This window comes from Triplophysa dalaica, chromosome 8 (assembly GCF_015846415.1).
Source record: "Triplophysa dalaica isolate WHDGS20190420 chromosome 8, ASM1584641v1, whole genome shotgun sequence".
Classification (NCBI taxonomy): Eukaryota; Metazoa; Chordata; class Actinopteri; order Cypriniformes; family Nemacheilidae; genus Triplophysa; species Triplophysa dalaica.
In genome coordinates this window covers 3,860,133-3,875,039 of record NC_079549.1, presented here as the reverse complement: position 1 = coordinate 3,875,039, position 14,907 = coordinate 3,860,133, and the positions used below count along the sequence as shown (strand labels likewise).

Genomic DNA, 14,907 nt, shown 5'->3' with positions numbered 1-14,907 from the left:
TCGCTGCTACTAAACTGCAATAAACTGCACTGCCACAAGGTATGATATGTTTTGATATTTAATCGTGTTTGCTGTTAATTTCATGTAATGTTTAGCGTATATTTTAGATTCATACACGTCGTTGGTGGTTGTTATGACAACATCTGGCTGTGGGTTTGAAGCGATTGTCACACACAGTATAAATGGCAGATAGTTTGGTATATCATTTGTAGGAGTCGCTCTTTTGCTGCCAAATTAGAGCTTTAAATATCACATTTTAAACGATATGAGAGCAGGGTCTGTTATCTGTAAATCTCTGTTCATGTTCGTGCATTCTTTCAGTTTCCTTGATTCTTGTACACGTTTTGTTTGGATATGATGTGGTATAATTAATGGTTCCGTTGGTTTGGAATGTCGTTGTATGGCCAGAGGAAATTCTGCCATAGCCAAGGTTGTGTAGAAACATGTATTACATTTGAAATGGTCCATTTTAGGACTTTTTATACCAAATGTTGCTTGTTAGATTAGTGGTTTTATGTGTGTTAAAAACAGATTAAAAAGGTTTGGCACCACAGTTACTGTTTGCCATTTTGTTAGGATTTGTTAGGATCATTAAAGTATGTTAGGAGCATGTTTTGTGTCTTAAAACATAGTTGAGAAATGTGCCTCTAGATTGAACCGTCTGAATGACTTCTGTTTTGGACAGAGGGTGGTATTACATATTGGACTTTTTTTCCTCTGAAATGAAGAAATCTGTGAGCAAAAGATGGAGGAAAGTTCCTCTGAAGTTCTGTCCGACAAAGAGGATTTGTGGTGACCAAGAGCCAGAGCTCTGAGCAGGGGGGAGACCGTTCTGCTCGCCAGTCTGTTCCAGTGTTCATCCATCCCTGCTTCCTTCTGCTTCATCCACCCCCTGTACGGATTCAGACGAGTGTTTCCTACACCTCCCGTCTGTTCTCCCTCTGTGCGTCTTCCGTACCGTGAGCAGATTGTCTTCCATCAACTCTACGGCTCAAGATCTGGTCAGCCAGAGCCGAACAACATTGCCTTGTTAAAGTGCTTGAACGTTGCCAGCCCCTGACATCCATTTTAATGTGCAGTTGTCCTCAACAGCGTTCAGGACAGACACCGTTGAGTCTCTGTACATAATTAGCAAGATTCTTGGTTGAGGTGCGACGAAGCTCGTCGACGTGGTGAAAGGCGATAATGTATTCGTGCGATATGGCTGGTGCTATTGCGGTGGGAGGTTTGGCGTCAAAAGAACAGGCAGTCGTGCTGGAGACAGCTGGTGCAGATGTATCAGATATGTCACCACATGGCCGTGTTCACACCTCGAGAAAACAAACCAGCCTTTGGGGTTGTGGTCGACGGTCCTTGACGTACTCAAATCGCTGCGCTTGTTAAAGTTTGAAGGTCACGTGCATGTCCATAGTTCATTATGTCCGTTCAAGCACCAGTCACGTAATAGACTTGGTTTGGAGTCGTAAGAGGTTAGACAAAGACCAAAATGGTGGAGTCTACTAAAAGGTGAAGAGATGAAAGGGTCAGTTATGTTCCATTGGAGGAAAAGAAACCGCATGCAATTACACCCTGAATGGCATTCGTCAGGCAAAGCGCTATTGATTGACTTCCTCCGTCATTACTCACCCCAGATGCTCAAAGCAAATCTCACCCGGGATCATTCCCACAAAAGGTTAAGCACTTCTTTAAGGGAAACGGACAAAGAGAAAGAGTGCATGGTCAGCATATAGATCTTCAACTTCCATATGTTTTCAATTGTGTCCATAGCAATGTTTTATGGGATCAATTTCAGGGAGGAGTTGATCTTTCTCGCTTTTTCCCGGTGTAGTGGAGAGTTTAGAGAGAATGGATTTGGCTTTGAAGGGTCGCTTTCAGTCCTGTGCAGAAAGTCCATCTGGTTAAAGACTTGAAGGCCCGGCCTTTGATCTTTCTGCATGAGGGTGCACTTACCTGTCGGATCAACACAGGAAATTAACATCGATAATTCTGTTTTATCCTCTGGATATGTGGCAGTTAAGCAGCCAATAGATTTACGGCTAAAACAAAGAGTAGAAGAATGCTTTAAAAAAGAAAAGACCTCAACAACATGCTGTGATATTATTGCAAATTATTTAGGTTTATTGTCATTTTAACTTTTCATTATTGATAGTAACTATTTCGTTGTTGCTTGTGTTGATTCTTCGAATAGTATAATTTTGTAAATAAACCTGCCTGTAAAACTGTAAAAACTATAATATTCTGGCAGTTGGGGAACCAAAAAAAGTTATGTTTTTCTTGTAAATTTGCACTTGTCTTTGTAATTTGACATTTTTACTGTATAAAAAAAATCGTTAAAATTCTGAAAAGTAAAAACCGTAAAATTGTGATTTTTGGCAGTGCGTCAGTAACCGTGATATTATTAACTGCAAAGACAATTTTTTTCGTTGTTACTTAAGTACGGTAGCCGGGGCATCAGAAAATACGTTAAAATTGTGTAAAAAATGTAAAAAAAATACAATTAAGTATAATTACACTTTTCACAGCCGCAGCATCAGTAACCGTGATATTATTTTACGCAAAGACAGCATGTTATAATATTGTAAAAACCCAGCAAAAGTAACAATAATATCAAGGGTGATTACTCATATTGAAAAATTTTGTGTAATTCTTCCTTCCTTAGAGAAACAACTGCGTTGCTAAATTTTATTTAAGAAATGTACAGTTCTATGAAAGATGTACACACAATGTTCATTACCTAAAATGGGCTGGAAGGCATGGGATCAAATTTGTCTTTTTTCTGATACAAACAAAATATTCCCATTGTTTCTGTCATCTATCTTCTCATGATGCACTTTACGACAAAATCTACCAATAAAACTATAAAAAGACCCATAGTTTAACGGATGAAGTCGCAGTAGAAAATGAACATTATGTTTCATGGAAGTGCATCACCAATACACACACATTGAACGAGCCATATGTGGTTTGTTTTGTTGCTGCCAAAAACTGACTTGGTCTGATTGGAGTGTTAAAATTCAGACAAGCGTGGAACGGTGACTGATTAAGACGCCATGCTGTACTAACAATCAAAAACTACAGGAATTAATGAATGGCGACACGCTGTGTGTGTGTAATCCAGGTCAAGTCCCAGACTCTCCAGTCTCTTTGTTGTTGTTGTTTTTTCCCCGCTCATGTGCCCTGGGGGTCTTTCTGGCTGTGTGAACACAAGTGGCCCACATTACTGTCAAAAACAGGCATGGAATCTGCTATTGAAGTGTAAAATGACTCGAAATCACAAAATAAGCAAGTCCTGCTGATATTTCAAGAATACCTTAACACATCCTGATTCGCATTTTCCATGTGTATTGTGTATTTTTTGTTGTCGGTATATTACACATTGTAACAGAGCAGCGGCTTGAGTAAAGACTTCACATGTAATTAATTGTGATGTAATTATGGAACCATTAGATGTAAATGATTGGTGGAGTATGAAGTGAGCAAAATTGGGCCTTTTGTGGTCTCAATGACGCACACGCATCAGTCAATGTGGCCCCTGGCATCTGTAACCTCCCCTCTGGGCCCCCGATGCCAGTCAAACACATCGATACCCTACGGCTATATGTGTGAGGCTTTTAGAAGAACAGATTTTCTCCTTTCTTCTTATTCTTTTTCTCTATTGATGCGCACATGTGTGGAACTTCCTATAGCTGAGCGAGACATGTCCACCTGGCTTTACATACACATATTGTCTGATCTCTTTCAGTTTCAGAACCATTTTATTCCTTATTTTTTAGAATTTCGTTGTTGTACTTTCTAGACTTCTGTCATATTGGACAGATAAATCTAGAGGAAATCATTAGTTGGGTTCAAACATGTGTCGCCTGTAGGAGCACCAGAGCACAAAATGGTTGAGTTTTGGTAGTGACGACCATATTTGGGCAGTTCCAGTGTTATGGATTTGACATTTTTAGTAAAAACTTGAAATATAAATTCTCAGAGAATGTATTTATTGTCAATATATTGAGTCTGTTTATATTTTCCTAAACCACTGATGATAGAGTCCAGACATTAGAAAAGTACGAGATTTCTTTTTTAAACGATCAATAATTCATGGGTTATGGATGTGACAAAAAGAACGCATGTTTTTAGAGACACAACGTACTTTGTGGGATTTCTGTGAATTTAGATGTACAAACCAGACGCTATGTTATATATAACATTATTAATATATACATTTATGTGCCCATTTATGAGGAATATGGACGGTTATGGATGTGACAATTCCGTTATGGATGTGACAATTGACTTACCTGAATATGAAAAACTATGCTAAAAACAGAGAAGTGCTTTAAAATTTTGAGGCTTCGCATGGTTATTTAAACCCGATATTGTCAGTGTTTGAAGACGTATTAATGCTTTTGTCAGACCCATTCGCACCGATATATTGCGCAATATGACTAGAATCCTGGATCATTATCCTTTCTCAACTACTCTTTCACCCCAAATGATTTTCTCTCTTCTCTATCCTGTCGAACAAAGGCCACCCTTATGTACTTAAAGCTGCTGTTTTAACAGCGTACTCTCTGTGTATGTAGTTCTGTAATTTATGTATTGTCGTGCATCACTTCATGCAGAATTTCTCCATCACTCCATTTCTTGTCGTCTAACAGTGTCCCTGCTCTCTGATGCCGATCCTGGCACAGTGGCAGTGGTTGTTGCAGATATGTCACACTCTTTTCTCTAGCTATTCGCCTATGTGCGTTAGCTGAACAGATGGGCTGGCAATCTTGGATCCCACTTCTCATCCCACTGCCCTTTCAACCCCCACCAGCCGTGCGCTCGAACCCTGTACCAGGGGTGCCATTAACCCGAGACCTGGCCTGCTCCTCTATGTTTTAAGCACTGTTATCATGCTGGCCTGTAGTGCATTGGCACCTTTTCAGGGCCTTTTTATGTAGGGTAAAGAAAGAGACCAGTTATTTAAATCTATATATATTCCCTCCTACAGTGACTATCTGACAGAGGGGGTTGGCTTCCTTTAACATTCAACTCCAGAGCCTGTGGAGGTTATTCTGTGAATATTATGTTCCTCACCAGTCACCCATGTCTCTCAAATACGACTACGATTTTCTATCTAGGTAAAATGTACAAGTATTTCAACTTTATTTAAACACAGACGCTAGAAGACTGGAAAATATTTAAAGAAAATATATATCTTTTTTGGTGTCTGTGGTATGATATAAGAAAAGCATTTATGAAGCCTGTTTTTGAGAAGTCTTTCAAGATCTTATTAAACAAACATATTTAAAGGGATAGTTCACCCTCATAATGTTCTCTTGTCATTTCAAACCTGTATGACTTTCTCACTTCCGTAGAACACATAAGAAGATATTTTGAAGAATGTCGGTAACCGAACAACTGTGGTACCCATTTGCTACTGTATGAACACAAAAGTCAATGAGTGTGAACAGTTTTTGCTCTTTAATTTGTGTTTTTGCAGAAGCAAGAAAGTCATACAGGTTTAAATTGACAAGAGGGTGAGTAAATGTTGACAGAATGTTTTGGTGAAGAATTTATGTCTCACAAAGTGTGTTTATATACAGTATGTTGAGTTCCGTTTACCTGTTACTTTCCTCTTTTAATGGAAAGGCTATTTTGGATGTGAGTTTTGATATCTGTGTATAAAACAGTCTCTCAGCAGTGCAGATGGGCTCTTGTGTGAGTGTGTGTGTGTTTATGCTAATGAGACTCTACAGAGGAACATGGCGAGCTGTGTGTCGCTGTGTCTGCTCTCCTGTTGAATATTTAGTATTCCCTCAACCGCTTCCTCTAATTACCTGAGAACATGCTAATGAATTCATCAGAATCAGCTGCTAATTGGCCGTTTCAACATCCCAGTCTCCTTCAAAAACTCGTCTGCCAATCGGAACGCTCGGTCTCCTTCAACGACTTCTCATCATTTATCCATTGTATTGATATGTATAATGTGTTTTTTGTCTTTCACCCCAAGCCTTTCTTTGGTAAAGACCTGTTTCTTAATAGCCCATCACCCACTTTTCGGGCATTAGCAGCCTGACGCGTCAGGAATGTCCGTTGGCTAAAGTGGATATTTTTCAGGCCAGCAAGATGGTACTTAGCATTGCTCTGCTCTGATTGGCTCATTCAGTTTCCACAACTGGCACCTATTAAGCTGCCATGGTAACGGAGTCTCATTATTTCAGCGGTGCCCTGTTGGGAACGGCAGACAGTCGGAAAGGTCAGAGTGGTGACATCACCTCAGCCGGAGCTAATCTTATTTGGGTTTTGCATCCCGCTGTAATATGACGACGGTGCCAACAAAACGGACAGGAAAACAAAAGAGAGTGAGAAATGAATTGAAGTTGTGATTTCACCAATTATTATAAATGTGTCTTATTAATTTCGTAGCGTCTTTAGACTTTGTGTTTTCTTTGCCTATGTTTGTTTATGTGTTCATGAAAGTATTTTCCTGCATGTGTGTTTGTCTCGGTGGAATAGAGCGTAATGAATATGGAACGGCAGTAGGGAGAGATAATTAAAGTGGAGATGGCTTTGCTCTGGTCGGCAGGTGTCTTGCAAAACAGCTTCTGTTCGCTATCACTCACGAGGAATCAAAACAATCTCTGTATTAAAACAGTAGCTCACCCAAAACTGACACTTCTGTAACATTAGTATCACTTAAAAACTTTTTTTACCTTCTTGGGTTGGAAGAGGAGACCGAATAAATCGGTGACCATTTTCACAGAATATATTGTTTGCACTTAAAAAATCAAGTAGTCATGACTAAACATTACATAAAGGTCAAGTATGTAGTTTTTTGGAGGATGCATTGACAGGAATGGCATATAATATACATAAATATGTCCTTAGAGAAGTATAAAGAACTTATATAATGAAGCGTTATGTTTTTATTACCTTAAAATTAGCTATTTCTAGCTACATCCCCTTGCATGGAATTCGGCATGTTGTTTCTACAGTACCTCTAAACGGACCAACTGCTCTACAGAACATGTTTCATAAAGACATTATCTCCTTCGGCAAAGAAGCGAAAATGTGATGACATCTTAGTCTTGTGTCAGCCTCCATAGTGCTGCAAAGGGGTGGAGTGAACCATTGGTTGCAATTTGAAACCTCACCACTAGATGCCACCAATGTCTCCACACTGCTCTTTTCAACTTTTGCGTTTTGGCCCCATAAACTATAAAAATCTTGGTCCATTTAACTTGTTAACCTACAAAATCCATTCACTTAAACATGCAAAAAATGAAATGAATGAATACCCATAAGCCTTTGCGCCTGAATATTTTGATAGTTCTTGATCAAAGAATAAGTGGTTGTATAGAACGTTTTTATAGATGTTTTTGGCTGTTATTACAATTTTCTGTAAGGTCGGCATTCACACAACCCTGTTCATGAGCACGTGAGCACATCATATTCATGCTTCACTGTAAAAAAAATGCAGGTCAAATGCGTTTTGCAGTGCATTTTTGTGGAGAAGCAAGTTAAGAGTCACTTTTTATAATCTTGACGCCTAACAATTTATGTTTAGTCTTTTGTGGTGTTTTGCATATGCCTTGTGAAAATGACTGGTGTGAACATTCTTCAGACAATCTCTTTTTGTGTTTATTGTAAGAAAGAGATTTATAACGGCAGTAATGTTGTAAATGATGACAGAATTATTTTTAGAGGAACTTCTCCTTTAGCCGTGGCCTCTCATGCTCTTAGACTTCACCCTGTTAGTTGTTCTTTTTCCTGATCTGGATTATTCTGAAACATTTCCAACAGTGATTATTCTTTTCACTGTAGTACTTGGTTTAATCAGTGTCTGGGAAAGTGGCCTGTAGAGTTTTACCCTGAAGCATTTTCAGCTTTTTCATGTTTCTCTTGCCGTCTTTGTCTTTCCTTCTTGGATGGATGTGAACTGCCTCTCACCCCACATACCATCATATTCAGATCACACACAGTCGGGCCCTGTGGGTCCTCTTTTATCAGCACATTGAGGCTCTGTGTGTGTGCATGTGTGTGTGTGTGCACGCACATGTGTGTGTTATTGTGTTTTCTGTGATTTCGTGGTACACAAGTTCTGAAAGTACGTTGAAATCATGGATTTGAAAGAGTTAATGGTTTGTTTAAAGGTTTTGAAATTTGTAGAAACATTGTAGGCCTAATATTAATAAGGAATATTTAGTATTCTGAACAATGGTTAGAACAAAAAAGCACATTTATGGCATTGACTTCATATTTTCGGATCGGATGTTCTTGTTTTCTTTGGAAATGAAACATTCTGGAGTCATTCTATCATAACAGGTTTTTCCAAACTTTGAGAGTATCGTTACTTGAGTGCATTGAGGCAAAACTATACAAATGTTTCTTCAAAATCTATCTGAAATGAATATATATTTTATTAATGCATATGATTGTTTTCATTGCTTAAAACCCCTTAACCCCTCCAGCTACATTTGAAACTTTGCTGTATGTATGCGAATGTGCGTTTGCACAACGGTCGGAGTGAGAGAAGTTGTTAAAGTACCTTTTCCACTCATCACATCTCTTCAGAAGTAAAGATTAAACTGTGAAGCAAGTCTTTCCCCTCTCGGGAAAGGTTACCCTGAGAGGATATGGATTTGCCTACAGCACTTGGAAAGAGAGAGAGAGACGAGAGATTCCAAGCAAAGCAGAAAATGAGAAGAGGAAAGAATTACTGGGCAAATGTGAGGGAAAGACATTAGACTTTAACTATAAGAGCAGGTAGTTTAATTAGATGTGTAGGAAATGAACGTTTGGTACCGAGAAACAGATCTGTGATGTATTTCTTGGTAATGATCGGCACAGTTTGGCATCTCAGTGTGTCTCCACCCCCTGTCGTGTGATGAATTTAACATGGCGGAACAATCGGCTTCCCCGCTAGACAATTTGACATGTAGTTCTGATAAAATATCAGTTACTGAATCACTTTTAACAGTGATGATTCCTTGCAAATTTCTGAGATAATATTTACAGCGATGCTTCATCAAAACGTTCCTCTTGTTTGTTTAACAACGTGTCGAAAAAATGAATTTGTCGAAATTTGCCATATTTGCCACCATGAGTGTATGAGGGTTAACACATTTGTCTATTCCTCGCACCGTGACCACTCCCCCCGAAGTACAGAGCGTGGTTAAGTGACAGCCTGTGTTTGAAGTGTCTCTGAACAGCTGAAGCTAGTGTGCCAGGGTCTCTCCTATGACAGCCTAATTATTGCCTTTATTTATCCATGTGCCGCTTTTGACTCAGCTGGGCTTCCTCTTTGATAGCGGCCGTTCTGTCATATAGCTGAGACAGAGAGGTTGTGTTCACACGCGCACGCCTGTCTCTGATGGATCGACTTCTGGTTGCGAAAATCGGCAGACATTTAGGATCAGCACAAGGCTTGGAACTTAAGATACGAAAAGCTTTCTGTAAATGACAAGCTACATTCTGATTGGCTGGTTTTAAACAACACAGCTCTTTCCCAACATCAGCCTGGTTTTGGTTAAGTGTGTTTGATGTAGTGTCGTAGTGATTCGTAAATAATCGTGAGGGTCGGGGTACAAGAATAAGTGGTCTCAAAAAAGTCATTTTGGGCGGGTCGTGCCACTCGGCGGCCATGTTTGATACACATGTGAGCAGCTATTCAGTCACAGCAAGTCAGTCTTTCTGAAGTCACAAATGAAATGGTTAAACCTCGACATAAACTGTACCATGACTCTTATTTCCTACACTTAACCGACTATAAAATCCCATTTCCAAGGTCGCTTCAGCTACTGAGCATGCGCACAGGTTGGCAAGCGCCTCACAAGCATCTGTGTAGAGCCCCGCCCCAGAGAATCGTCAGGCTTTGTTGATTGCCGATTGGTTCTTTGACTGGGAGGCGGGACTTCCTTTGCTAGAATGACCAGATTAAGCGTTGCATTCCCTCCCTATTCAAGACAATGGCATTGGTGTATCATGTTTATGTTATTTTGTAATATCTTTGGACTCTCTAACTGTAACCACACCTGAACAAGCTGCTTAAAGTCTTTAGGGTTATTTAAAAACTACAGTTTTCTAATAGTGTTTATTTTAAAGGACCCGGAGTTCAATAACCATTACATCGATAGTCAAAAGTGTCCAGCTAAGCAAGATTCTGACACGTTCAGAATCACCGCGTTTGCCTGCGCAGACTTTGTATTGTCATGAATTATTAACAGGCAGTGTATTGATATATGTTGTGTCAGAATGCATTAGCAGCATGTTACGTGTTAATGTGACTGTGAGTTTTGGTGTTCAGGTCTCGCAGGGCCTGATCTTAATGAGGCAGCAGAATGGATGTGCGGGAAGCGCATGCCAAAGCACAAACATTAAATAGCTGCAGTCTAATAAGATAAATACAGTAATTAAGTTATGAGAGTGCTGCATCCACACACAAATACACAGCCAGAGGACTTACAGGAGAGAGGGTGTGTGTGGGGGATACGTGGGATAGCTTGTCTTTTCTCATCTGTGCCGTTTAGCATAATGCACTCTCGTACCTACAGTGTTGGTAACAGAGAACCAGTTTATATTGAGAACTGGTTCCTTAAAATATATCAAATTGACCAATCAATTTTTTCAAATTAAAATGTATATTTTGAATAAATAAGCCTTCCATTGATTTATGGTTTGTCTGAGATCTGAGATCTGGAATCTGAAGAAGCAAATTTTAAGAAAATCGCCCTTTAATGTTTTCCATCAAAGGAGCTGTAGCAGGCCGCTGCTAAGAAGAAACAGGTTTGTTTTAACGCTCTTTTGGCTTACCGCTTTAATGACGTTGAGGAGAGTAGATGAACCCGAAAGCGTAATTTCTAAGCTATACATAGATACCCAACTTGAGTGGGTAATTCCCAAAGAGCGTGCATCAGCGGGTGAAGCTTGTAGGTGTGTTTCCTGCCAATTTTAGTTCACGATTTTGCTGCATCCACTCAAGTTTTGATATGTTTACAGTAAGAAATTTACCAAATATATTCATGGAACATGATCTTTACTTATTTATCTCAATGATTCAGAGAAATTAAATCATTAAAGAAAATCTGTAATTTTGACCCATACAATGTATTGTAGGCTATTGTTACAAATATATCCTTGCGACTTATGACTAGTTTTGCGGTCCAGTGTCACATTTGGTTACAATAGTTCTAGAAATTCTTGTTGTTTTTTCCGCAGATTTCTGTGTGAAATTATTGTGATGATGAAGACTGGGTTCAATTAAATACTGTAATACAAAACAATGAGTAGATGACACATCTTTCTGTTGTATTGTCTTGGAAAACAAACATACACAGTGTAAACAGTACTATCCAAATCACAGACAAATGACTCTTCTACACTGGTTATTCAGTCAAAAACTTATTCAGTTATTGTTTGAATCAGTCCAGTTACTCTGACTCACGAATTTATGTCACGTCCAAATCAACCAAAAGTTGTTTTTTGTATTATTAAGTTAAAGAATCAAACAATCTCGGAATAGATTTTTACATATAAATGATACTTAATATAATACTTTTGTATATAATAGGTATTCAATGTTTTTTTTAACATAACAACAAATCATAATAAAAATTAGCTTTATTTGTTCAGATTTCCAGAAGTAGTTTATAATTTCATATAGACGCATGGACCTGGCCCAAAGTTACTGTAACTTGTGGTATGTGTTTGGCTATAATGTCACAATTTATTTTATATTTATTTATATTCATTTGTTTCATGTGTTTGCTTGATTTGTTTGGTAAACATTAACTCAAATGTAGATAAATACAATTTACCAAACATTTACCTGAATTGTTTTTTGTTGTTGTAACTTTAGATCTTACAGAATCAGGCTAAATATAACAGGTGTCAAGCCACAAGACCACAAGAACATGAGATGGTGTTTAACAGTTGATGCGTTACTGACAGACTGATTCGGTCAAACTAACCGAAACTTACCCCTTTATTGCAGTAACCAAAAAAACCCTAAAAGAAATGTTGATGGCTATTACATTTTCTCTCTTTAACAGCCACTTGCAGGTTTAAACTGCATCCTGCAGATACTTTAGACTCTTGTCAACTAAACTCATGCAGATATTGTAACACTTTTCTGGGTTTGTTGTCGTTTTCTGGTGGCAGTGTCAGTCAGTGACTTGGCAGCAGTATTTGTTGGTTGGACTGTGTTTGAAAACAAGAGGAAAGACTGAGGCACTGGCTGGTGGTGAATCATCCGTCCTGTTGAGCGCTGAGCATCAGGGTGGAGGTGGAATGAAAGAGGGAGGTGTAGACAGCTGCATGGCTGAGGTGTAGACAGGTGTGAATCACCTCTGCTTTGCCCATCCACTTTAGTTTTACATTCACTCTGTGCCCTCTGGAAAGACTGACATCTGAACACTGTCTTTTTGTGCTTGGGTTAAATTCCAGTTGATTCAGCCCTTAGCACTTGTTACTAATGCTGTTTATATGTTTTTTATTCATTGTTTCCCAACTTGGGTGTAACTAACAAACTACATATGACATCCTTTTATGTGGGATGTTTATGTGTGTACTTCAAGTGTGTTTTTCCTTCAGCTCAGTGCATGTGTGGTTTGAGACGTAACCCGGTGTGCGTTTGTGTAGCTGGGGGCCACAGCCTCCTCTCGCTGTGACATTGATACAGTGCGTTGAAGCTCTATGCCATGGCGCTCGGCTGGGCGGCGGTGGCTTTCATACACAGGCACACATGAGGAATGACCTTCCGTGAGTGCAGAAAATGGAGCTGGGTGCAGGACTCAGTCATTGGTGCAGAAATGATGCATGTTAACAGAAGATCTCTACTGACATGCTCTGGCCCCTACAGTGATTTAGGAACTCCCCAGACTATAGTCTACACACACACAAACACACACACTCGCGCACTCTAGATAGTCACAGTCTGTTTTCCTGGATAAACGTCATTTGCACAAAGTGATCACTCACTGATGTTTCTCTGTGCAAACTCCTCCTGTTTTTCACTTATCCTCTCTCTCTTATTCTCTCTGTCTCTCAGATTTGGGAAGAAAAAAGAAGAAAAGGGAAAGACGGAGATGAAAACGAATGCACAGAAGCAGACGTCAGAAATTCTGAGCGAGGACGAGCTGGAGAGGATGAAGGAGGAGAGGGAAAGGTGGGATTGACGACTCAAACATCTCATTACATGACAATTCAGAGAATTGTGATTTTGAACCCGGAGAGCTGCACTGCTGTTTAAAGTCACCATGAAATCAAAAATTATATTTTTTCCAGAATATTGCAGAGTTTATTATTAATTAATGTATGTTGTTTTCATGACGTATGTCTGACGGCAGGATTATATTGACTGTACAATGGTCAGCCTTCCAACAATCCAGTCAATTCAAAAGGTCAAAATTAAGCCCCTCCCTATATTTTGCTTCCTCCAGAAGCCTTTACACCAAGTTATACACACCGACTGTATAAAACAGGGACGTAGTGTCCGTTTCGTCACCAGTACAGTAGGTTTCTGAGGAGCTATTTTGAAGCTTAAAGTGGGCGGGGCTGGCTATCTCCATTTTAGCAACCTGTCACTACTGGATAATCGAAAATGGGCAAAAAGGCGGGACGAGACGCCTGGTTGCTGAAAGCACTTGTCACTCAAGTGGCCACGCACCTAATTTGCTTAATTTTAAGGCTTAATATAAGATAAACAGGTGAGTTATAAAGATATTCACCCTCATTACAGTTGTCATGAAGCGTAAAATTAGCTGTATAGACCAAAAGATAGACGCTTGGTTATATATCACAATTCAGAAGAAAACACCATCGCATTTCGTTCTGTCTACATAACATTCTGGCAGAAAACGTACACGCACACATCCTCTGTTGTTTGAAAAGTAGCACACACTATAAGAGCTAAAAACATCACGTAAATACAAACCAAATATGCAGTCATTTTTAAACTTTGAATGACTTCCTTCCATATGGATTGTCTCTTAACTCTTTCACCGCCATTGACGAGTTATCTCGTCATTTAAAAAAAACGGTTCCCTGCCAAAGACGAGTTTTTACGGCAGTCAGTGTTAGTACTGTTTTTCAGCAGGTGGCGCTATTACACACCAGATCCCAACAATCCCAGAATCTAGAACGTATATGTTTTATCAGTTTTTAATGATTGTTCTGAGTGTAATCTTTGCAGAATCTTTGACAAAAAACTTTAATCAGCTTCTCAGCTGTTTAATCAAAATGATGCATTTTTGAAGAAACCTACCCACATCTACGGAGTGATGTTTGTCCATATATTCTTTACAGAAAATTTACTGTGAGCCATTAAAGTTGGGTGAAAATGATAAAAAAAACCCTAGCGTATATAGGGAACTTTTTTTTTAAAGAGGCTGGCGTCGAATGAATTAAAATGGGTAACTCAAGCCCTCAATTCTGATTGTCAATTGCTGTGCTTTATTCACCATACGACACGTATCGTTACGTTCCCTTAGCAACCACCATTCTGTTACGTGAAAGTTGCATTAAGACATATTTTTTAGCTATAATATGTGTATTATGTGGTAACCGTTTAAATACTCGCGACTAGTGCTTGAAGAGTTTTTACTGGACTCTTGGCAGCAGTGTTGGTTGTAACTAGTTACCAAGTAATTAGTCACTGTAATTTATTAACTTTTTCCTTGAACAATTACTCCTAATTTTTCTGTAAATTAATAACAGTTATTTCTGATGTACTTGAACTACATACAGTGTAAAATATTCAATAGTGGAAACGAAATCAAAATGATAAGTCAAACTTTAAAATGTATGCTTTAATATATCCTTTTCACATTTGTATACTTTGGTCAGTTAATAAGTTAATAATTTAAGTAGTTATTTATGTTTTATTTGAATGAATTAAATAAGCCGTTTCATGTCTTTTATTGAATCAAT

At 38.9% G+C, this 14,907-nt stretch overlaps 1 protein-coding gene across 4 annotated transcripts in view; it reads left to right on the top strand.

Annotated features, from left to right (window-relative positions):
• pard3bb (par-3 family cell polarity regulator beta b) overlaps nucleotides 1-14,907 on the top strand; it is a 303,484-nt gene that overhangs the window by 205,684 nt on the left and 82,893 nt on the right. For all 4 annotated transcript variants that reach the window (XM_056755104.1, XM_056755105.1, XM_056755103.1 and 1 more), the window contains one exon: nucleotides 13,028-13,144. In XM_056755104.1, coding sequence (XP_056611082.1) covers nucleotides 13,028-13,144 — 117 coding nt within the window. The remainder of the gene's footprint in view (nucleotides 1-13,027; nucleotides 13,145-14,907) is intronic.